This window comes from Hakea prostrata, chromosome 2 (genome assembly GCF_041222555.1).
Source record: "Hakea prostrata isolate BN-2017 chromosome 2, UWA_Hpros_2, whole genome shotgun sequence".
Lineage (NCBI taxonomy): Eukaryota > Viridiplantae > Streptophyta > Magnoliopsida > Proteales > Proteaceae > Hakea > Hakea prostrata.
Genome location: NC_142601.1, coordinates 22,295,783 through 22,319,258, shown reverse-complemented (window position 1 = coordinate 22,319,258; position 23,476 = coordinate 22,295,783). Strand labels below are relative to the sequence as shown.

General features: G+C 38.0%; 2 protein-coding genes across 2 annotated transcripts in view; one reads left to right on the top strand and one right to left on the bottom strand.

The window, feature by feature from the left end:
* The first annotated feature begins 303 nt into the window (after positions 1-303).
* On the top strand, positions 304-2,176 carry LOC149024060 (arogenate dehydrogenase 2, chloroplastic-like). The gene is made up of 7 exons (XM_089142877.1): positions 304-604; positions 734-914; positions 990-1,145; positions 1,255-1,337; positions 1,437-1,506; positions 1,653-1,727; positions 1,832-2,176. Exons 1-7 carry the CDS (start codon positions 444-446, stop codon positions 1,898-1,900), a joined length of 795 nt encoding a protein of 264 aa, XP_088999003.1. The 5' UTR covers positions 304-443; the 3' UTR covers positions 1,901-2,176.
* Positions 2,177-3,842: 1,666 nt separating this feature from the next.
* The window catches only part of LOC149024059 (protein RETICULATA-RELATED 5, chloroplastic-like), a 28,566-nt gene continuing 8,932 nt past the window's right edge, over positions 3,843-23,476 (bottom strand). Inside the window, exons 3-7 of the mRNA XM_089144433.1 lie at positions 22,229-22,759; positions 20,862-20,969; positions 13,227-13,775; positions 5,865-5,981; positions 3,843-4,410 (exon numbers count right to left, since the gene is read on the bottom strand). Of these exons, the coding sequence (XP_089000559.1) occupies positions 4,252-4,410; positions 5,865-5,981; positions 13,227-13,775; positions 20,862-20,969; positions 22,229-22,759 (1,464 nt within the window). The 3' untranslated portion in view covers positions 3,843-4,251. The remainder of the gene's footprint in view (positions 4,411-5,864; positions 5,982-13,226; positions 13,776-20,861; positions 20,970-22,228; positions 22,760-23,476) is intronic.

The window sequence follows — 23,476 nt, the reverse complement described above, 5'->3', positions numbered from 1 at the left end:
TTATATGTGCAAATGGTATTTTGAGGGGTTGCTATTAAATATAATTGGTACGACATCCATAGGCACCACAAACGCCACCAGGTTAGGTACACTAGCCTAGTAAAGTCCAACATATGCACGGTAATCAACTTCTAAGGACCACCAGCCTCTAAGGGGTTGGACATGTGTAATATAATCGTTGCTTTTTTGTTTTGGCCAAAATATATATATATATATATATATATATATATATATATATATATATATATATATATATATATATATATATATATATATATATAAAAATAAAAATTTACTACCTCTTCAATTCGTTGTCCACATTCTACAGTAGAGCGATTCTCTTTGTCCTTTGAGAACCTTCAAGTATCTGTAAACGAGTTGGGTTCTGATTCTTGGTCGCGAAACTCTCACCAGAAAGGCATCATTAATCATCATCATCGATCATGTCATCATCTTCGGAACCCCTAAAGATCGGAATCATGGGATTTGGTCCCTTTGCACAGTTCCTCGCAGTCACCCTTCTGAAACAGGGTCATGTTCTTAGTGCAACCTCACTATCTGATCACTCTGAACTTTGTTCTCGCTTGGGTGTTAATTTCTTCAGGTATTTCACTTTCTCTGCTTATCTGAACTGACTTTGTTCTCTCTTGGGTCTTAATTTCTTTCCCTTAATTTGTATTTGTACTGAGATCAATCTCATCGAGTAATTAGACTGCTCCATTCAATTGATCAGAGATGCAGAAACGTTCTTGGAGGTCGACAACGATGTCATCTTACTCTGTACATCCATCGTATCGCTCGCTGAGGTGGTGAAATCAGTTCGTTTCCACCTGGAGAAGAAGAAGAAGAAGCCCAATACCCTCTTCGCTGAAGTCCTCTCCGTCAAAGCCTATCCAAAGGAACTTCTCCTTCAGGTCTGTTATGTACTCTCTAGCTGAAGTGTTTCGTTCTGCCTTTCGATCATGAGTTGTTGTTTTGTTTAACTGCAGGAATTGCCAGAAACGATGGACTTGCTCTGCACTCACCCTATGTTTGGCCCGGAGAGTGGAAGAGATGGGTGGAATGGACTGCCTTTTGTTTACGAAAAGGTTCGGATCAGGAATCAACATGTCTGCTCCCGTTTTCTTCAGATTTTTGAACAAGAGGTAACACAAACATCATCATCATGAACCCATGCCCATGAATTAATTCTAGTTTTCTTGTTTTCCTGGAGGAGATAATTCAGAATCGAGTTATCTATGGTGAGTGATTCAGGGTTGTAGAATGGTGGAAATGACGTGTGAAGAACATGATAAACAAGCTGCTCGAAGCCAATTTCTTACTCATACCATTGGAAGGTATATTTATTCTTCTTTAACTGTCCACAAAAATATAATATTCTCGATCAACAGAGCAAAACTGAAGGCTTTTTTTTCTTGTTTGTAATATTATTGCAGGGTTTTGTCTGAAATGGATATCAAGCCTACAATAATGGATACCAAAGGATTCCAGACTCTGCTACAGTTGGTAGGAATATCTACGAATCCATTTCAAAATCTTTCTAATTCCCCCTTATCTTCCTTCATTTTGTATTACATCACAGCAGATTCAAACATGAGTTATCAATTGAATCCCTATGAACAAGCACATTAATTTATGGTTATGAATTGCAGAAAGAAAGTACCATGAAAAATAGTCTCGATTTATATAGTGGGTTATTCATTCATAATAAATTTGCTCAAGAAGAGGTATGAGAGTCTCCTTCCCTTTCTACAGTTTTTATGAGATATTCTGAGTTCAGCTTGTTCATAAACAGTAACCTTAGAAACTGAGAAAATCAATCATGGTGCAGCTCAAGAACCTGGAACTGGCAATACAGACAGTCAAACAACGGCTTTATGACAGGATGGAAGAAAAGTAGAATCAAAGCTGGTCCTTGACATTACAATCATGTGGCCGTGTTGTTCTTTCCTGCAATTTGATGAGATTGTATATAATTGGTTAGCCATTGTTATTATTGTTATTTTTTCTATATGCTTCTAGGGCAAATTTGTGTTGTGGACTAATCATATTTTACTCTTATCAAAGCATAAACTCAAGGGACAAGCAAAGTACAAAATTTCGCTTGAGTTTGCCTGTTCGCTATCTGGCGAACCAACGAAATATCGCCGAGATTTCACCGACAAATACGCTACAAATCAGCAAATGTCAATTAAAGTTTATAAAAATATAAATATTGATATATCCTGCAACCTATCAAATTGTCAATGCAAAATATTGAAAAATAATAAATTAACATTTGATAGTCAACTAGTCATGTCATTTTCGCGTACCTTTTTTTATCAGTGCCACGCGTGTGGCTACAAATGCAAAATGTGGTCTCATTGTCATCCATTCATCTTTTTGAGAAATATTAAAAACTCATCTTCATCTTCTTCACTTGGGTAGTTTGGTGATGGAAGCTTTCTTGGTTGCTTTTTTGGAATTTGTCGTTGAATGGCAATGTTTCTCAAGTTTAACGGCGATTATCGCTGATATTTTGTTGGTTTGGTAATTTTCTGACGATTTCCTGCAAAATTTAGTAATTTCACTTTTCAGTGAGTGTTTCGATTCACTACATTTCTAAATTTTTGCACTCCATAACCGATATCTCAAAATTCACCAAATTTTTATTCCTTGGGGACAAGTGGCCACATATCTATTTCCTTAAATACCCAGTTCAAAAAATTAGATATAATAGCCAAATGTGGTATGTTAAAGCGGTTAAAGACCCAATTTCCCTAGGGGAGGTGTTAGGTTCGCACCCACTCGGCGGCATTACTATAAAAGCTCACCCCCTGAAGAAGTAAATCGTGGTGCGCGCTAGCTGGCCTGGATGAACCTCAGTTCCAAAAAAAAAAATTAGATATAATAAATAACGCCCATAATTGTAATTTTTATTGGCAAATATAGTAATAATTGTTTGCACTCCAGAACCGATATCTCATTTTTAGCTTTTTTTTTTTGGAAAAATGCAATAAACGATACCTAGAATTCCTTATTGGTTTTCATTCTCATAGATTTTTTTATGTGGGAACTTTATTAATAAAAAAGATATATATTTTTATGTTGTAATAATAATTGTTTCTATTCTCAATACCGAAATCTTGGAAAAACGCAATAAATGATGGTCAAATCGATGAAGAGTGATGACCCTTTGAATTCTATGTTATTCAATAAATTTACCACAAAAAATATTCCTTTGAAAAAATAATGAATAAATAAATTCATAACAAAAATCTTTCAATTTCCTTATTTATTTGTTCTTTTTTTTTTTTTTAAAGAATTTTTAATATTCAAATTCTTTATCAGATATTCCTTAAATAACGATTTACAAGTAAGGTATTCAATTCCTTATTTTTCTTGCAAGCTCATGTTGGAAACTCTTAAATTTTGGATTACTGTTTCAGAGTGGTGGAGTTTGATTCAAATATAACTATAGAAATTCCACATATTCTTCAATAACAATTGAGATCCCAATAAGCTTAAGAAAGCTCTTCATGTTCTTCACCATAGAAGGAAAATACCTAGCACCAGAAGATTATCCTCACTGTTTCACTTTCATTCTTCTACCTCTTATTCCAAACCAATTGTTAAAGACTAATTTTGTAAGGTTGTTAAAACTCTACGACTTCTTTGTCTTTTTTCTGTCTATAGAATCATGTTATCCATCTACCTTCAACCATCAATCACTCTCTTAATTATTTGCTTCTTTTTTTATCTACTAAGTTGATTTAAAAAAAATCAAAGAAGATGGACGGAGAAACCCTGAACAAAGCTATTAATAATCAAACTGGGCTCGCCAGGATAGACTGCAAGCATACACCTAATGCAGAATGTTCCCCATAATTTCATCAAACAATTAGTCCCTTAGTTCATAGCTTTCAAGTTATTACAGTAGTTATTATATCCAAAGGAAGGGACTCTTTGCACTTGAAAGTCCAGAAAATGTCTGAGGCTACAAGTATCAATAGGTTCCTTTCCACTAAATATGAAAAGAACTATTTTACTGGAAAATTGTATTCATGTAACTGAATTGTACAATCTATAACAGATGATTGGTATTTGTATCCTACTAAACCCCCTTTAATCTCAATGATCACTAAAGTTCAAAAGCTTCAGGTGATATCATACGAAGCCTTGAAGAACCCATTATTTTGCTCAATTTGGGTAGGATCCCCTGCTTAACATATTTTTCCTGCAGGCTTCAGTAAAAATGGTGTACAAAGTTTACTAGGAAGGGCTATCTCCTGATTGATTCTGGATTTCATCTATACTGGCATCATTAATGGCATTTAATGTCGAACTATTAGGAGCTTCTGAAGATCGGTAGGATGGTGCTTCAATTTTTCTTGGCTGTATCCCCGTCAACCGAGCAAGATCAACCCATTGCTACAGCAATTAAAAGAGAAAAGATGAAGCGCAACGCATGCATAAGAAAAAGAAGTGCTATTTTTGTGGCAACAGTTCAGATGAGGATGAATGCAACAATATGATACAAATGAAAATTGTGCTACTAATAGAAACTGTAACGATGGCAACACTGGGCAGAAAAATAAAGGAGAAAATACAAGGAACCTCAGAAGAATTTTTGAAGGAACTGTAAAAATGTAACAAGACAAGCAAATGTCTTACCAATCCCATTGTCAACATAATATCACAGAATCCAATTACAAAGCACTGGAAAATGGAGGGAACCGTGCGCGCAGGGGTGGTTAAGGGTGGAACAGAAGGGTTTTGTGGGGTGGGGGAAGGAAAGAAAGCTACTTGAACTATATGTTATGATGCACAAGTAAAGCCTTCAACCTGACCATCGTAAAATCTTGATAGAGCAGCATATTTACACCCTAATTGATAGCTGACTGGGGGTGGACTTTGAGCATCTAATCAAGCCAAACAATGTCCTTGTTATGGACTAAAAAGCTAGGCTCAGGAATGTACCTCTCTGTAAGGTCTATAAAATGATATTCTTCGGGCAAACTGTTTTTTAGCCCTTGACCATATATTGTAGCTCCAAAGGTTATGGATATATCTCAGCGGGTTAGCGTCATCTAGAAAATAATTTCACATTTGATTTCATTCCTCATTCAAGTGCAATTTCTTTCTTATTTAGAATCTCCTCTTGTGACGTTAGTTGTTTGATCGGTGACCCAAATAGGCTTGTTTTATTAGGCATAAGTAAGTTTGGGTGCTACATATGACATAAGGCACGCTGTCACAAGACAAGAGATAAGTTGCCATGGTGGTCAGGAAGAACAACATTCTAAAAGTGATTAGAACTATCAACATAGGATGCTTTGACTATAAGAAACCAACGAAAAAAGTGTTCCAAACAAGTTCATTGTCTGCTTCAATTTTCAAATGATAAAAACAAATAATAACTATTTCAGTCTATATTGTTGAGTATGTGAATAGTTTATGCCCAACTAATTTTCAAGTCTTGTTTTCCTCAGTAACAACAAAAGACTACTTTCTTAATCAGTTCTTATCAGATCTACGTCAAAGTTTGCAAGGTAAGGTGGATGCCTAAATGATGTGAGGTACAACTTTGAAAAAGAATAATATATGGTAAATCTTAGATGCAAAGTAACATGTATAGATCACTGAATGACAAGAAATATCAGAGACTGAAAACAATCAAAGCTGTACAGCATTAGCATTACGAGACTACACAAAGTAATCAACAACAAAAAAAATGGCTTTAACGTTCAATAGAGAAACTAAAGATAAAAGATTCCTGAGAGCAGACATCAATAAGACCTGAGTAGCAAAGCATCTCAATAAACTAAAGTAGTGTATGGCATCAAATTATAAATCACTACCCTTCTATAAGTTAAAATGCTAACCTGAGTTCCCCAGTAGGAGTTGATTGTCCGAACAATAAAAGATAGCATATTTAAAAGTACGGGTTGGGATGATAGTGCGTATTCTGAAATTCGATGTTCCACGATCCCAGCAATTATCTGCAAGAAAATACATTTCGAAGTTAAGATTTAAACTAACAGAGGTTAAAGGACATCATCAAAGGAAGAAAAGGAAATTTATTTTCCAGTATAAATGAAAACCAAGATACAAACACATTATTTGATAGTTTCACCATACATGGAAAAAAATTGTGGTAGAACCCTCACTGAACCCCCATTAATCTCTTACTGCTAACAGATATATAAGAATTATTATCTGAAAGCTATGAACTCAGATCAGCATAACAGCAGAATGATATTGGAGTAACAGTCAATTTCATTTAGCATCCCTGATTGGATATAACTGATGAATACAGACTGATCCTACTAACTGATAAATACTTCTGAAATTAGGAAAACTAAATGAAAATCAGATAAACAAGAACAGCACAATGGCTAGGCCATTCCCCAGAGGTTTCCCTCTCCTCAAGCACTCGCTTGCATCTTCTTCCTCCTCCTTTACTCTCTCCTCTCCTTCCCCTACATAACCGAAGAATTCTAACAAACTCTTATACATTCACCCACTCATCTCTTGCCACCTGGACTGTCCCTTCTGCCCCTCTGTTCACAGCAGAGTAGTGGTTGCTGTCCATTGGGAGGCTGCCATTTGTCGTCTCTTCATTTGGATCCCCTGAAGCAGCTGTAGGTGATATTGCGTACTCCCCCTTATTCCTTCGCTTATACACCCTGGTTATGAGGGGCCTATCAATGCTCCCTCCCTTCAGATTCACCTTGTCCTCAAGGTGAAAATCAGGAAATTGGTTGTGCAATTCGAGGAAGTCCTCCCAAGTGTTCTCACAGCTAGGTAGTTGCTTCCAGTTAATCAGCACTTCAAGTGCTCCTCGAGGTGAATAACGGATGTCTAATAATTCTTCCGGGGTGAGTTGGAGTTCTCCATCTTCTGCTAAACATGCTGGCAGCGGCTGAGTGGTGACGTTAAGACCTACCACTTTCTTTAGTTGTGAGACATGAAAGACCGGATGAACTTTGGAACCGGGTGGAAGTGTCAATCTGTAAGTAACGGGGCTGATTTGAGCTGCAATAGGATATGGGCCATAGTAACAATGGTTGAGCTTCTCATTGGGGCGCTTGGCAAGCTTCTTGAATCGGTATGGCAGAAGTTTAAGAAAAACTTCCTCCTTTACTTGGTAAGTGAATCTCTTCGGTGTTGATTAGTGGAGGAGCGCATGCGGTCTTGAGCCACACGCAAATTGGTCTTCAACTCATCGAGGATGCTATCCCGTGTACGTAGGAGAACATCAAACCTCTTCCACCTGGGAGCAATTCCCTTCCCACTTAAGCAAAGATGGGGGTGCTCGCCCATACACAGTTTGGAAGGGCGTCATTTTGGTGGCTGAATGGTAAGTGGTATTGTACCAATACTCTGCCCAAGAAAGCCAAGTGGTCCAGTCTTTCGGTTGCTGAGCACAAAAACAGTGGAGGTATATTTCTAACCCATGGTTTACCACTTCGTTTGCCCATCCGTGGATGATAAGCGCTGCTGAACTTAAGGTTGGTACCCGCTAATTTGAAGAGCTCCTTCCAAAAACTACTCATGAAAACTCGATCCCTATTAGAGGCAATTGACTTGGGAAACCCATGAAGTCTTACTACCTCCCTGCTGAAAATCATGGCTACCTCTTGGCTGTATACGGATGTGTAATGGCAATGAAGTGGCCATACTTGGATAGTCTATCCACCACCACGAGTATAGTGTCCCCTCCTCGGGTTTTGGGCAATCCACCAATGAAGTCGAGGCTGATGTCTTCCCATACTTGGTCTGGTATCGGAAGAGGCTGGGGCAACCCTGCTGGTTTCATGGCTAGATGCTTGCTCTGTTGACATACATCGCAGCTGGCTACAAACTCCTTCACAATCCTCTTCATGCCTGTCCAATACACTACTGCTGCCAATCTTTTGTAGGTGCGAAAATACCCGGAATGTCCTCCGAAGGGAGTAGAGTGGAATTCAGCAAGCAGTTTAGGGATTAAACTGGAGTTTTCGGGGATGACCAGGCGTCCTTTATAAAATAGTGTCCCCTTTTTCAGCTTGTAATCCGGAAATTCTGTAGAGCCACTGACTATTGATTGCATCACCTTTCCATAACGCTCAGATTGCTGAATTTCGCTTTCTAGACTTTCATCTTCCTCCCAAATGGCTGCCAATAGACTCGAGAGACGTATGGTGCCTTCCATCTGTCGAGACAATGCGTCTGCTGTCTTGTTTTCACATCCCGGTCGATAAATGATCTCGAAGTCATATCCCAACAGCTTTATAATCCACTTTTGCTGATCCTCAGCAACTAACCGTTGGTCCATCAAGTATCTTAAGCTCCGTTGATCTGTGCAAACCTTGAAATGCCTCCCCAAAAGGTAATGATGCAATTTTTGAATGGCTAGTACCACAACCATCAACTCTTTTTCATAGACTGATTTGGCACTGGCCCGTTGGGATAAGGCCTTACTCCAAAAGGCTATGGGATGCCCCTCTTGCATGAGGACAGCTCCTAATCCCACTCCGGAAGCATCAATTTCTACTACAAAGTCCTTTGAAAAGTCAGGCATAGCAAGCACAGGTACCTTGGTCATCGCTGCCTTCAATGCTTCAAAGGCGTTAGTAGCCAAATCGTCCCACTGAAATGCATCTTTCTTCAATAGATTGGTGAGAGGTGTTGCAATTTTTTCATAATCTCGAACAAAGCGTCGGTAGTACCCCATTAGACCAAAGGATCCTCTAAGAGCTCGGATATTCTTCGGTAGTGGCCACTCAAGCATGCAAAGTATTTTTTGCGGGTCTACTGCTACACCATCCGCTGAGATTATATGTCCCAAGTAGTCCAAAGTAGTCACGGCAAATGAGCACTTCTTCTTATTCACCACCAAGCAATGTCGTTTCAAGAGGTTTAAGACCAACCGAAGGTGACCTAAATGGTCCTTCAAGGATCTGCTATACACCAATATATCGTCAGAAAACACTAACACAAACTTCCTTAAGTGTTCTCGAAATACCTTGTTCATTAGTGCTTGGAAAGTGGCTGGTGCATTTGAGAGCCCAAAGGGCATTACGAGAAACTCGTAATGTCCATCATGTGTTTGGAATGTTGTTTTCTCCTCATCACCTTCAGCAATCCTGATTTGGTGGTAACCCGACTTGAGGTCGAGCTTGCTAAACATCTGAGCTCCTCCAAGCTCATCGAGCAGCTCATCTATTGCTGGTATAGGGAATTTATCTAGCACTGTTAATTTTTAAGTGCTCGGTAGTCGACACAAAATCTCCAACCACCATCTTTTTTTCGCACCAATACTACTAGGCTTGAATAGGGACTAATACTTGCACGTATTAACCCAATAGCTAGCATCTCACTGATTAAAATCTCCACTTCATTCTTCTATGCGTGAGGATAATGATACGGCCGGAGGTTCGGTGGGTTGCTGCCTTCGATCAGCCTTATCAAGTGGTCATAGGGCCTCCGAGGTGGAAGTTCTCTGCGTTCAGCAGTTCTCTGCGTTCAGCAAACAGAGACTCAAATTCATCTAAAAATTCTTGCACCTGTTCATTGTAGTTGACAGTGACCTGTACATCTGCCGACATCGGTTTCAACCAAAACCCCTCCCCTTCTTTCTGGAGCCATCTTCCGAGCTTCGGTAGTGTCATTTCTAGCTTGAGTAACGCCAAATCCCCTTTCAACTTTACATGTCTATCTCCCCACATGAATTGCATAGTTTGTAGCTTCCAATTGCTCTGAACGTCACCCAACGATGATAGCCATTCCACTCCAAGTATGACGTCTACACCGCCCAACACAAATGGTAGTAATTCCTACACAAATGTGATTCCATCGATAACGATCGGTACTCCACGGCATACTCCTTGTCCTCGAACATTCTTGCCATCGAAAAACATAACATGGAAGTGCGCCTCACCTTCAATCGCTAACCCTATCGTCTCTGCTATCTTCCGCGAGATGAAGTTATGGGTCGCGCCACAATCGACTAACAATATAACCGACACATCACCTATTTTTCCCTTGAGTTTCAGTGTGCAAGGTGAGTCGAGTCCCGCTAGTGAGCTATGCGATAGTTCGATCTGTGTAATAGGAGAATTATGCTCCTCGTTTCTATTCACAATTTCAGCGGCATCATCCTTTGTATTTTCACTCGGTTCGCCTTCGTGAAACAACATCACCAGTAACTACTTCATGGGACACTGATGTCCTCGAGAATAAGGGTCGTCGCACCGGAAACACAACCCCTTATCCATTTTGGCTTTCATCTCTTCTGGAGTCAGCCACCACGGTTTACTACTACCTCCAGAAGAAGTTGCAAGAGTCTCCCTTCGAAGAAGACGATGCAGTAGGGTTGGGTTGCCCTGAATTTGGTTTTGTGGGTGCAGGTGGACCGGTGGCGGTTTGAGTAACCGAACCAGCTAGTGTGGGTCGAGGCCCATTATAATTAGGCCGGTTCAGAGTTACAGCTCGTTTGGGCCTGGGGCTGCCCCAAATTGCTTATGGGCTATGGTATGGAATTGGGACTTAGGCCCATGTGATGCTTGGTTCTTGGCATCAATGGATTGGGCCAAGTCCATAATTTGGGTTAATCCTTTGGGCTAGAATAACTAGAGTTCCACCCTAACGTCTTCTTTTAACCCCGACAAGAAGGCTCCCTGCAACCATTCGTCTTCTTTGGCACTGGAGGTGGCAACGAGGGTTTCATATTGTCCTCAATACTCTAATACCATGCGATTTTTCCAGAGCTCCATGATCGCCTCCAGGGGTGTCTTCGTCTGTGTCGACCCAAACCTCTTATGTAGTTCGTTCTTCAGTTCCATCCATGAATAGAGAGGGCTCTGCAGTTCTCTAAACTGCACCCAACCCAACCCCGGTCCCTCAAAACAAATCAGAGCAGCCTGTAATTTCTCTGCTTCCGTAAGTCCCTGTAGCATAAAATACCTCTTTGCTCTGGCTGTCCAACCATTTGGGTCATTGCCGTTGAAGATGGGAAGTTCCAGATACCTGGGGAAGAAATCGCATCGTCCCACAAAAGTCGGAACTCGTCGCTCTTGTAACAGGGTACTCTGCACATCGTCCCCTTTGTTTACGGTGACCTCTGGCGATGTTTCTTCAACCTCCAAGGACTTTCCCTTTACTAGGTATGCTCTTAACTCACTTACGAATGCCGTATGGCTTTGTTCGACCCTGTCTAATTTTGAATCAATCCTTCACGCTAGCCTCCACAATCTCAACTCTTGACTCCATTTGGCTCTTTCCATTCCCTGGGATCAACGAGCTCTGATACCAGATTAGTAGAACCCTCACTGAACCCCCATTAATCTCTTACTGCTAACAGATATATAAGAATTATTATCTGAAAGCTATGAACTCAGATCAGCATAACAGCAGAATGATATTGGAGTAACAGTCAATTTCATTAAGCATCCCTGATTGGATATAACTGATGAATACAGACTGATTCTAATAACTGATAAATACTTCTGAAATTAGGAAAACTAAATGAAACTCAGATAAACAAGAACAGCACAATGGCTAGGCCATTCCCCAGAGGTTTCCCTCTCCTCAAGCACTCGCTTGCATCTTCTTCCTCCTCCTTTACTCTCTCCTCTCCTTCCCCTACATAACCGAAGAATTCTAACAAACTCTTACACATTCACCCACTCATCTCTTGCCACCTGGACTGTCCCTTCTGCCCCTCTGTTCACAGCAGAGTAGTGGTTGCTGTCCATTGGGAGGCTGCCATCTGTCGTCTCTTCATTTGTATCCCCTGCAGCAGCTGTAGGTGATATTGCGTACTCCCCCTTATTCCTTCGCTTGTACACCCTGGTTATGAGGGGCCTATCAAATTGTAACAGAGAATTAAGGGGTTCTCTAAAAGTGTGACAAAAAAAGAGGCTGCAAGAGTCATTGACCAGGTCACCAAAGATCTTTAAGCCTATGCAGTAATCCGGAGTTACAAGACACAGATTGTACTAAAAGCATGTTCAGGTAAGCTTTTAATATCTTCTGCACCAGCAACTGGTCTGGACCGTGGTAGATAAATGTTGATCAGTCAGTTGGACAAGACATTTTTCGATCCGAACAGCATGATGGGCCAGAAAAAAGTGGTGGGATGCCTGAACTCGTCGTGTCTATTAAAAATGAAAAAGAAACAAAAACAGCAATTGCAGGTGCCATATCCACACAGGTATCTGGTATGTTCTCTGTCTCTCCTGTATGGTCTCTTCCATTGAGACATTGCATATTTCACTTGTGTTTTCGGTGAATCCTATCCCTTTCCTAGTGAAAGAAGCCTAACATGCTAGTTTTATCTAACCTCTCTCTTTACAGTAGTATATAGTGTAGTGGTTCTTGGATGGTCAAGCTTCAATCAACGAGTGTGGCCTTCATCAGTGACAGCAAGTGGCAATCGCTTGTGTAAGTCCCTCCCTCAACAAGGAAAAAAAGGGCATTTAGTGTTCACACACTTAAATGTCCATCTGAGGCATCTGGTAACAACTATTATTCGGTATCCTTAAAAACAGCTCAGAAGGATCACCAATCTAGGGTTGTTTAAAACTTCTTTTTACTATTCGAACCATGGAAAATGATTTATATAATAACATCCATATGCACAGTAGATACAGAAGATGCCTATTCCCCCCCCCCCAAAAAAAAATGTACATATATGCAATTATTCTATAAAGAATGTATTAAAAAAATTAAAAAAATAAAAATAAAAACAAAAAAAATAAAAACACTTAACTGTATATACTTGTCCAGGGAGGGTGGTAGTAGTGAATATCATCTATACAGTAATTACAAGCAAGGTTCAAAGTATCGTATTGGTCAAGTGATTTTAAGAGACAAATCATTTCATATCGAATATTGTATCATATTGACAATATATTTTGGTGCAATCAAATAAGTGCCGTTTAACAGGAGAGAAAAAAAAAGGAAGAGAGACATATCGATATGTATTGTATTGGTTGTCATGAAAATAGATATGTATCAGCTGGTATTGCATTGTATTGTGAGATACTTTAAAACTTGATTACAAGAAAGAATATGCCATGCCAACGTTGGAACTTGTGTCCTCACAAGTCAGACATGGATGTGGGCCACGTGGCTTTTAATTGATGTCCAGGCCTATAGCAATATGAATACAGAAAACTGGGAAATGACAACCAGACAACCAGACAACAAGATAATCCATAAACTTGATCTTTACATTAGGGCAGAAAAGCTCTCTATACCTGATACCGTAGATTTGCTGAAGTTCCAAGAAAGGACCCATAAACAATTGCAGTCTTCAGAATTGGAGATCTCTTAGTCTTTTGACTAATTCCTAAAGCTGGATTCAAGGCACTGCGTATTGCATACAGAAGATTAGAGAAAGCCACAGCACCAATACTGGAAACAAAACCAACACCAGAAAGTTTCAGTCCACCAATAAGAACTGATGCAACCCGATGACTTAGATTCCAGTCCTTCCCAGCAGTATTCATTTGAAATGCATTATCAGGGATGGATCCTAGAAGACTCTTCAGCATATCAATGTTCTCAGTCCCCAATCCCGCGTCAGCATATGAAAGGAATGAGAGAGTTGGTGCCGGGAGCCACACGGTGAAGAAATCAACAACTGAACCTCGTACTGTATCTGTGATAACATAGTCAAGCTCTTGAAAGAAATTTTCCTTCCGCCTTTCATACTGTGCTAAAAGAGTCGTCGTTATTGATATAGCTTCTTCTATAGCAAGTCTATGTAGGAATTTGGGGTCTGCCAACAATCTTTCCCGGAAGCCCTGAATCAAAACCAACAAGCATCAAATACCAGTAACTTTGTGAAGTAAACAAATTTATATTGACAATGAAGTAAAACATTAAATCTACATTAAAATATGCATAACACATGACTGTAACATATGCACATACATCATCAGTAGTCTGTTAGAATCTATGACACTGTAACCAGCTCAAGAATAGAGGAAAGAAAGAGAACTTGAGAAGAATAATGAGTGGAAGAAGATCTGTCACAAGCCAGAGAAGAGAGACTGTAATTAGGTTATGTTCCCGCTAATCGCAGGCTCATTCTTACAACGAATTAAATAGTAAACAAAGGTCATCTCTGCCCCTGACAAATTGGCGGCAGAAATACAAGTGCAAAATAAGAATGAAAAGCCCTGAACCTAATAAAAAAATCCACGACACTAGTACATAATTACCCCTAGTATCACCACTAGACTTCCAACATAGTCTAATATCAAATACAACTTATGTGCAAAATGTGCAAGAATAAGAGTTTACCAGACAACTTCGATTCATGGAAATACAACACCAACAAGATTTCTCCAGACTAATAGAAGCTGCTATTTCAGCCTTGCTCAATCGCACTGTAAGCCCGTCGGACTTGATGTGCACTGTGCATTTGTGCTCTGATTATGATACATAGGATCCGACATTATAGACTTTGAGAAGAACCAAACACTTCAATCCTGGTGCTGATAGCTTCAATCCATTGCTTCCATGTTTTGCCGGTGTTTTTGTCGATAAATACTCTTGATTTGGGGAAAAAAAAATGTTTCTCAAAATGGTCAATAACCCCTCTCTTATGGGGTTACTTTTCGAAACCAGACCTCCCTTAAAAACCTTGGTTGAAACCACCGAGATTTGTATGAGATTTGGTATTTAAATTTCTTTTTACCAAAATAAAAAACCCGAACTCAAGATAGTGAAAACTTGAGAGAGACCAAACTTTCAAACTTTCAAACTTTCATGAAATTTCAGTCGAAACTTCGGTCAAATTGGTTTCAACCTCCCCCCCCCCCCCCCCCAAAACAAATCTTTTCTCGAGGGGGATCGAGATATCCAAAATCTCACGAAATCTTGACAAGTCTTTGTGAGCTTTCATTCCACGTGCACAACTAGGATTACTTGTTCCCATGATAAATTACTACATTTGCAAGTCCGCAAGGCATGTAAGTCAAAGCCAATAACTATAAGCCCTATTAAGATTCTCACATGGATTTTCCAGTACTTAGTTCATTTTTGGCATATCAAAGTCCGTCTTTTTCTGTCCAGCTTTTGGAATTTATGGATGAAAGTAATCGCAATCTTAAACTATTCCATAACCTTGATCTCATGATCCATCGCAATCTTGGACCGGATACTGAACATGCATTACAAGCCTGGATTTAAATCCCAGCAGAAACTGTGATCCCAGATTGCATGCCCAATACTTCCAGGAAAGGTTCGAGTCCAGGGCCAACCTTTATCTGTTGATCCTTGGAACCCCATCATTGAGACTTAATTTCTCAATGAAAGGCTGAAGCCTTGGTAAAAGAATAGTGATGCATCAGGCTCATGAAATAGGACAAAAACAGACAGCTTTTGTAAAGCTGATGTCAAATACGTAGGATATGGCTGTTGCAGTTGATAAGGGTACTTTAGGTACATGCCCTTATATTGTAATTTGATGAAAAATGCTTTCGTCAATACAAAAAAAAAATGTGATATGTCTTTGCCTCTCCTGTGGCTGTATTATATTAGCATGGTGGGGTAAGGATGAAATTTATCTTCTACAAAAGGGGAAGGGAGTGAATTCTCTCCCACAAGTTCAACTGAATCTTCTTTCTCTCATTCTACTTGTCCCTTTTCTTCTCACATCTACTTCCTTCTTCCTTGTTCCGTTTCAGCTCCTAAATTCCAACTTGATACAACAACTTAGTGGTTTGAGAGGAGATTTCCAATTTTGTTTTGCTTTCTACTTCCTCTCTGTAGAATCTAGGGCACAATAGGGTTCCAAGGAAGATGTTACTATGCAATTAAAGAACTAAGAGACTGAATGAAACCTACAAAGAAGACCTCATGTTATTTTATGAGCTTCCTTGAAGCTCAACTCAACAGCAACATCATTCTAGGGTTCCCTATTTCCTGTCTGTAGTGCTTTAGGCTGGGATATGCCTCCTAAGAATCACCAAAGGCTCCCCTACATATTTCATATAATCTCTGTTGTTATAAGCTATAGAGCACCACTCACCTTTTTGTGGACTGCCATTATTTGACTGTATGCAAAGTTGCAGACAAATGGAGCCTAATGTTTCTGATTTGATGAATGGGGGGGGGGGTGAATGGCACTTAAATTTTTCTAAGATTATTGTACAGTATATGGAAAAACAAGGAATGTGAATTCTCAGAACACACAATCATGATTATCATCTCGAAGGCAAGAAGAGGACTTTAGTAATTGGTGACGAGGAGCCTGTTTCCATATGGAAAGGGATGTGCAGGCACCGAGGGGCTTCATCAACTCACCATCTAGGGAAGTTCATCCCATCTGCTTTTTCCACAAGGCAAAACTAACCCATCTGCTTTTTTCCACAAGGCAAAACTAACTCTAACAATCAGGCCAGAGTCACTGAAGGCTGTTGGAGCCCAACGATTGGCCAGAAAATAATGGCTTGGGCTAAAACAAAGTCTTCTGAGGCAAATTGCATCAGAGTTATTTCATGGGTAGTTTAGACATATGTCCATTATATTTTAATTTGAAGCAATGTGCTTTTCTCTTTTACTTCCATTGGATCTCGTATATTTGCTTGTTGGGTAAGAATGTAATATCTCTTTCCAAGTCAAGTGGACCATATATGGGAGAGAAGCGTATTCTCTCCCACAATTTCAACCGAATCTTCCTTCTTGCTTCCTTGTCTTCATCTTCTTCCCTCATCTCCTTCTGTCTTCCTTGCTCCCTTCAAGGCTTTATTAATATGAGCAAAGCTAGTTGGACATTTACATGTTCAAGCACATGTGTGCATGAAACTGGAGTTTGTCCACATTGTACTATTTTTTCTAGAGCACCTAGATGCAAGGGATTTTTTTGTTCATATTAAAATGAATCAATTTGTTGTTTCTGATATGCAAAATATATACATATCATACTATTATATAAAACATGTACTCCTCTTTCATGGTAAATCTTTTTCTTGGATATTGTATCTTTTGTTCTTATTTAAATGACATTTTTTTGTATTAGTTTTTTTTTTTTTATCATTTTCTTCTTTTGTCTGACAAATTGTTGGTACCCTTTGTATTTATATTTTTTTTTTCAAATTTATAAAATTAAAATAGAAAATAGAATTTCCAATGAATTCCAAATAAACTACAAATCACAAGTTAGGAATTAGGAAAGCGAAAAAAGAAAATCTATCTAAGCTTTCCTCTTTGTAAACATCATAAATGATACTTTGATTTAAAAAATTTATAAAATCCAATCTGAAAAGGAAACCAACGGATTTTATAGACAACTTAGGAAAAGAAGCTGAATAAAATCATTCCAAACTTTTCCATTTTAAAAGTTTTTTCGAATCAGAAAAGAAATTTTTTCCAGAAAAGAGAATTTTTCCAATGAATTTCAAATAAACTATAAATCACAAGTTATGAATTAGAAAAGCAAAAAAGGAAGGTTCGTCTAAGCTTTCCTCTTTGTAAACATCATAAATGATATGAAAAGGAAACAATGGATTTTATAGAAATTATAAATCACAACTTAGGAAAAGAAGTTGAATAAAATCATTCTGAACTTTCCCATTTCAAAAGTTTTTTTGAATAAGAAAAGGAAAATTTTCCAGTGGATATCAAAGAAATTATAAATCACAACTTAGAAAAGGAAGATGAAAATCATTCCAAACTTTATTTTAAATTTTTTTTTTAATGATCTGTTTTTATAAAGAAATAAATGGAATTTTGGTTTTATAAATCATAAATTAGAAAAGAAAGTTGGAAAAAAGAAATATTGTAATATCGGGCACTTTTGAAAAGGCAATACAATTTTAGTGAAAAAGTGTAAAATATGATCTTATTTTTTAGAGCAAATTACACTGGCACCCCAAAATGGAGGTCTTAAAACACTAACACCCCACTTTATGTTTAAAAAACACATAGGTCCTATTCTGTTAGAATGATTATTACTTGGTTAGTCATATTTTTGCAAAGACCATTATACCCTTGACTTATTTTCCAAGAAATCTATTTTCATTTATTCCAAAAAAAAAAAAAAAAAAAAAAAAAACGGTGTGCACGATTGGGAGTTCAACAGTTTCATTCTCATTTCTCCCTCTTCACGTTTGGGAGTTCAGCGGTTTCAGTTCTCAGTTCTCATTTCTCCCTGTTCACGTTTGGGATTTCAACGGTTTCAGTTCTCAGTTCTCAGTTTTCATTTCTCCCTGTTCACGTTTGGAATTTCAACGGTTTCAGTTCTCATTTCTACCTCTTCACGTTTGGAATTTCAATGGCTTCAGTTAATGAATGAAATCAACTAATTTTATTAAGTGTTGCAATTACCAAATGTCCGACGTTTAAGGCCCTAAGGAATGTCCATCCATCTCAGCTTTGTATTTAGCTGTTGGGACTTCCTTTAATGATTCGCTCTTGGTTTTGTATATGACATGTATGAGTGCCTTCTGCTACCAGTAACTGCCATAAACATTGGTGATCATCCTTTTTTATATCTAATAGATAAACCATATCCGTTCCATATATGCCTTTAGTCGTCAGTCTATTGTGCACTGAAATCTATTGCTTAAGAATCATAAATTTTGAAGCGTGATTGTCACTTATATTGAGATCAGATTTAAATCCAGGTGATCTCTTCTACTTCCTTTTTCTCTTTTCTTCTTTTGTATCTTTCGTTGCATCTAGATGTTTGATGCCAGACAGATTGCAAGTAATTTTTTTTCTACCTTCGAAGGTTTTGCGATGAAAACAACAGCAATGAATGCACAATGAATAGGGCTTTCTTCCGATTATCCGATAAAGACCACAACAGCGAATGAACATTAGGAGAATTTCTGTAGATTTGAATAGAGCTGAACATTGGGCGAATTTCTGAATAGGTTCTTCTCTTGATGAAGCCTTCTGAATAGGTTCTTCCGCCTACAAAGCCATGAAGGTTATTCGATGGATTTTTTTTTCTTTTAAATTTAGTAAGGGCATTTTTGGGATTAAAAAAAACATAACAGTGGGTTAACAGTTTTACTAACAGAATGGACTAGTGTATTTATTGAATTGGGGTGTCAGTGTTTTTTAAACATAAAGTGGGGTGTCAGTGCTTTAAGAGCTCCATTTTGGGGTGCCAGTGCAATTTACTCTATTTTTTATCAAGAATTTATTTTTAAGGTATGACTTTTATTAAGATATCATCTCTTTCGTTTGCCTTTACAGAAAAATTTTAAAAAAATAAATTTCATTCCCTACTCATAGACCACCAGAGATGAGGGTTTCTCCAATGGATCACTACAGACGTACTCTACTTAGAGCACAACAATGATGGGATTCTTGAAGATTTCGGTGCATAGGTTCACTTCTTCTTCTTCAGTCTTCACTGATTCATTGTTTCTTATGTATTGTTGCTTTATATTTTACTTGCAGTTCATCCATTACATAGAAATTTATCAACGCTTATTGTTCATCATGTGCATTCGGGGGAAAATGTTGTGTTCTACGCGCGTCACAAACCCAAAGAGGAAGTGTTGAGTATATTACCAAGAGGACAGAGAACGACGATTGAAAGAACTATAGTACCTATGAGGACCGTAAGGAAACGAAACCGTTCTTTCCATCCAACAATTTAATTTTGGGTTTCCAATTAAATTATTGGATGTTTTAAAGAATGGGTCGACTACTTATTAGTGAGTAAGTCACATTTCCTTTTTAGAGTTTTAAATCCCTGTAGTTCTTCACTGAAAGCTATCGTATCCTCTTTGATTTATTTAATGTCTTAATTTTTAACTTTAGATTGATGTCAATAAAGGATATCTTTATTAATGTCAAACAATAAGCGAATGTTGTCGTTTAGGCTTTATTTGTTCGTGTGATAATTTGTAAGATTTACAGTTGTTTATTTACTTAATTTGTGTTTGAAACCGTTAGTCACACATGTTGATTGTAAAGACATTGCTTTACCATTCTATATCATTGGGAGTTGATCATATTGCATTTTAGGACTCCTTTTCTTGAGGTCTACCAATTTTATTTTATTTTTTATTATCCGTCTGTATAATTTGAATAGTTTTATTCTTATTAGTTTAGTATGATCTTTCATCTTCACTTAATTTTCTAGTAGGTTGATGTTTGGTTTAAAATTTAGAGCATTTTATTAATTATTTGAAATATTGTGAAAAGCTTATGATCATGAGTTTATTCAAGTGGGTGCTCAGTAACGCATATCTTTTATTCCCCCATCCATTCACCACCACATGAGCTTGACTTTCATCTCTGTCACGCTCTTAGATTCGAGAATAACGAGGTGAAGGATTGTTTGGTGATGAGGGTTTCTTTAATGGGTCACCAAAGATCAATGTCGCCAGAGACTTTGCCTAGAGCAAGGCCTTAGCAATGAAGTTCTTGTAGATTTCACTATAAAAGTTCACTTCTTCTCTTTAAATCTTCACTAATTCATTGTTTATTATATGTTGTCATCTTCCAGATTCTGAATGCTTAAGTTTTCATTGCTTGGATCATTTTGCTTTAATGTAACAGCTAGGTTAAGGCTCCAAATTTGGTACTAAGAATGATGCGTCTCAACTAAAGTTAGTATTGAACGAAGTAAAAATGTGACTCTCTGTATGCAAAACTCAAGTACTAATGTAAAGAGGATACAATACAACTAAAAGTTGATTTTCAAGACATTTCCCTTCTTTCCCTACACGTATAGTCACATGCATTTGCACGTGCAGTTCTTACTAGTATGTATATATATATATATATATATATATATATATATATATATATATATATATATATATATATATATATATATATATATTTCTATGACAAATGTTGGATCCAAAGATCAAAAAGAAGCCAGACTTTTAATTAATGCTTGGGAACAAAGTTACCTGGAAGCGATGAGTGAGTTCTGAGATAAGAGGATATTTTTCCAGATCAAAGAAGTTTTGTAGAACTTCTGGTGATACCAATCCAAGATCAAGCCCCTTCTGGAGATCCTGATTTGCATGGTACATAAATAAATCAGAAGTGTGCAGAAAAATGTTGAATGGCTACAAGGAGACACTGCACAAGACAAATAAAGCTGGTTCATTTAGAACAGATATCTGCCTGCCCGAAATAAGAGATTATATTCCGAACTTGAATAAAATGCATAAAGAGAATCAGAACTACTACCATCACCACATTAAGGTGAGTTGGAAACTTTGAATATGCACTCTTTTTGAGTTTATTTAGTTGTTAGGCAAGATATTTAGTTCTTACAAATTCCAGAGATGGTATGGGTTTTAATTTTGAAGCAGATAACCAATACCAGCACTCAAAACTTTTGAAGCCTAAAAAGCTGTTTCTTCTACTTTTTATGCTGGTTTTCAATGGACCGGACCAGATATTAAACAACTTCGACAATGAACTTCACTTTAATGGTTCTAAACTTCTAATAGTCCTTTTATTCATCCAAAAAAAAAAGACTTCTAATAATCCCACATCATAATGCAATAACACCGCCTTATCCGTATCCCAATTAAATGGAAACTACATGGATCCTTACCCTCCATGCAAGCAGCTTTAGTTTTTCAAACCCTAAACCCTAGGCTATGCATGTCTTTCCTCAGTCCTCCTTGGGTCGTTTTAGGTCACCCTGGCTCTTTTAGTTCCTTCAGTTTAAAGCTAGAAAATCATTCCTCTGTGCTGTGGATCTAAGGGCTTCTATTGGATATGGATGTGTCCATTGGTGCAATTACTATTTGTTAACCCAATAAGTATTATCATCTGTCCATTTTTCAAAGAAAAATCTTTTTGTTCCTGCTATCTGCTCGGACTACCCCAGTCTGACAAAGATCAGGTAAAGGGAGTAGGATTCACCACATTCCTGCCTTGTCTTGGACCACTTCGAGTGCCGTATCAAGCTGTCTATTTCAAAAGACAAGAGTGACGGTCATCCAGTGTTTATGACCAATATCTAAGATTGACAGGTTGTTAAATATTTTACAATTTTTATTAGAGCAATAAAATCGAGATAACATTATCCCCAAGTCTAATCCAGTAAATCAAACAACTGACATTGCTTGGTCTGCGTCTATCTTACTTCATAACTTAATCCCGTCATATTTGAGGCTCTGAATTACCAAACCAAATCCACTAATGAGTAATGAGTGTACAGCTAGGAAGAAAAGCCTACAGGTATGAACTAATATAAACTTAGAGTAAGTGTATGGGATTGAAAAGAAGATCAGTAATCATAAAATGTGCAACTAACCTTGGGTAGAGCATCTCGTCTTCTACCAGCAGCATTCATTACTCGAGCAATTTCAGCACGATCAAAACAGTTCCTGTTACAAGGTCTAGCTGCAGAATACCACAAGAAATCAGCAACAGGAACTTCTCCTTCTCTTCTTATGAGTTGCCTCTCAGGATCAAGTAATATAACTGCTTGACTCTTCTTTTGCAACTTTAGTGAAATTCTAGCTGGCAGCCCTGTTCCCCTTGATCCATATATGACATGACTAGCACCTGTTACAACAATTAGCATACCTGCGGAACCTCCATCTTCCAATGCCTTCATGATAACCTGGGACATTGTATAATCCTCAACAACCCTTGCTTGTGCTGATAGATATGAACTTGGCCCATAATGAAGAGATTGATTCGGTGAATTCATCTCAATAGATGACCTACGAGGGATAGAAGTGAAGCCAGCAATGAAGCCCGATCCAGCAGGAGGTGAATAAATCCTACGATCTGCCTTAGAAAGCCCTTTAATACCTTCGCCTTGGACAGTCCTAAGAACCTAGTCAAGTCAAAAGAGCTCAGACAATTTTGTAGTTCCAAAAAACCATGCACTGTGAGGAGAATGAGAATTGTCAACAAACAGGAGAAAACGATAAGAAATAGCAGAGTTCTTTCATTGATAATGGAAGATACTTCTTCCAATAAATGCAGAAGACAAATACATTCTTATGCCCAAGGATTCCATGTATTTTACATGTAGGGTTTTTCCAATTGTCAACTTTTAATCCCCTATTGTGTTCAGAGGCTCCAAACTTTTAACATTCTAAAAGTAGGAAAGGGGACTAAAAGTTGTGAGCATTTGGCAAAAAATTGTCAAACTTTACTTAGTTTGGGATAAATGACTAAAATCTTCCTGCAGGTTCAAACAGTAATTTAGTTGGGCAAGTGGCAAGGAATTTGTTCAAGCGAGTCATTAATATGTAGTGGTGGAACTATATTCAGTCATGACTTAAGATTGTAAAATGTAAATGAAATACTATGGCCCACATTGATTCAAATAATGGTAGGAGACAATATAATTAGCCATTAGCAGAGTAGCCGTCTGTTTTAGCTCACCAGAAGTAGCACTTAAATGTCAATCTACATGGTTGTACAAGAGCAAAAGAAATTGAACTTCCATCTCAATTATCCTTTCTGTCAGTTTAAAAGACTTGCTGGGGATCTTTCCCTGCACAAGAGGCCTAAATAATGTTCTTAAAAATGGAATAGCAGTTCA

Bases quoted from the DNA above. Each gene is read 5' to 3' on its own strand.
- LOC149024060 (XM_089142877.1), top strand. From the start codon at position 444: ATGTCATCATCTTCGGAACCCCTAAAGATCGGAATCATGGGATTTGGT. The intron at 1,146-1,254 runs GTAACACAAACA...TGAGTGATTCAG, and splicing joins TTCAGATTTTTGAACAAGAG to GGTTGTAGAATGGTGGAAAT. The intron at 1,507-1,652 runs GTAGGAATATCT...TATGAATTGCAG, and splicing joins TCCAGACTCTGCTACAGTTG to AAAGAAAGTACCATGAAAAA.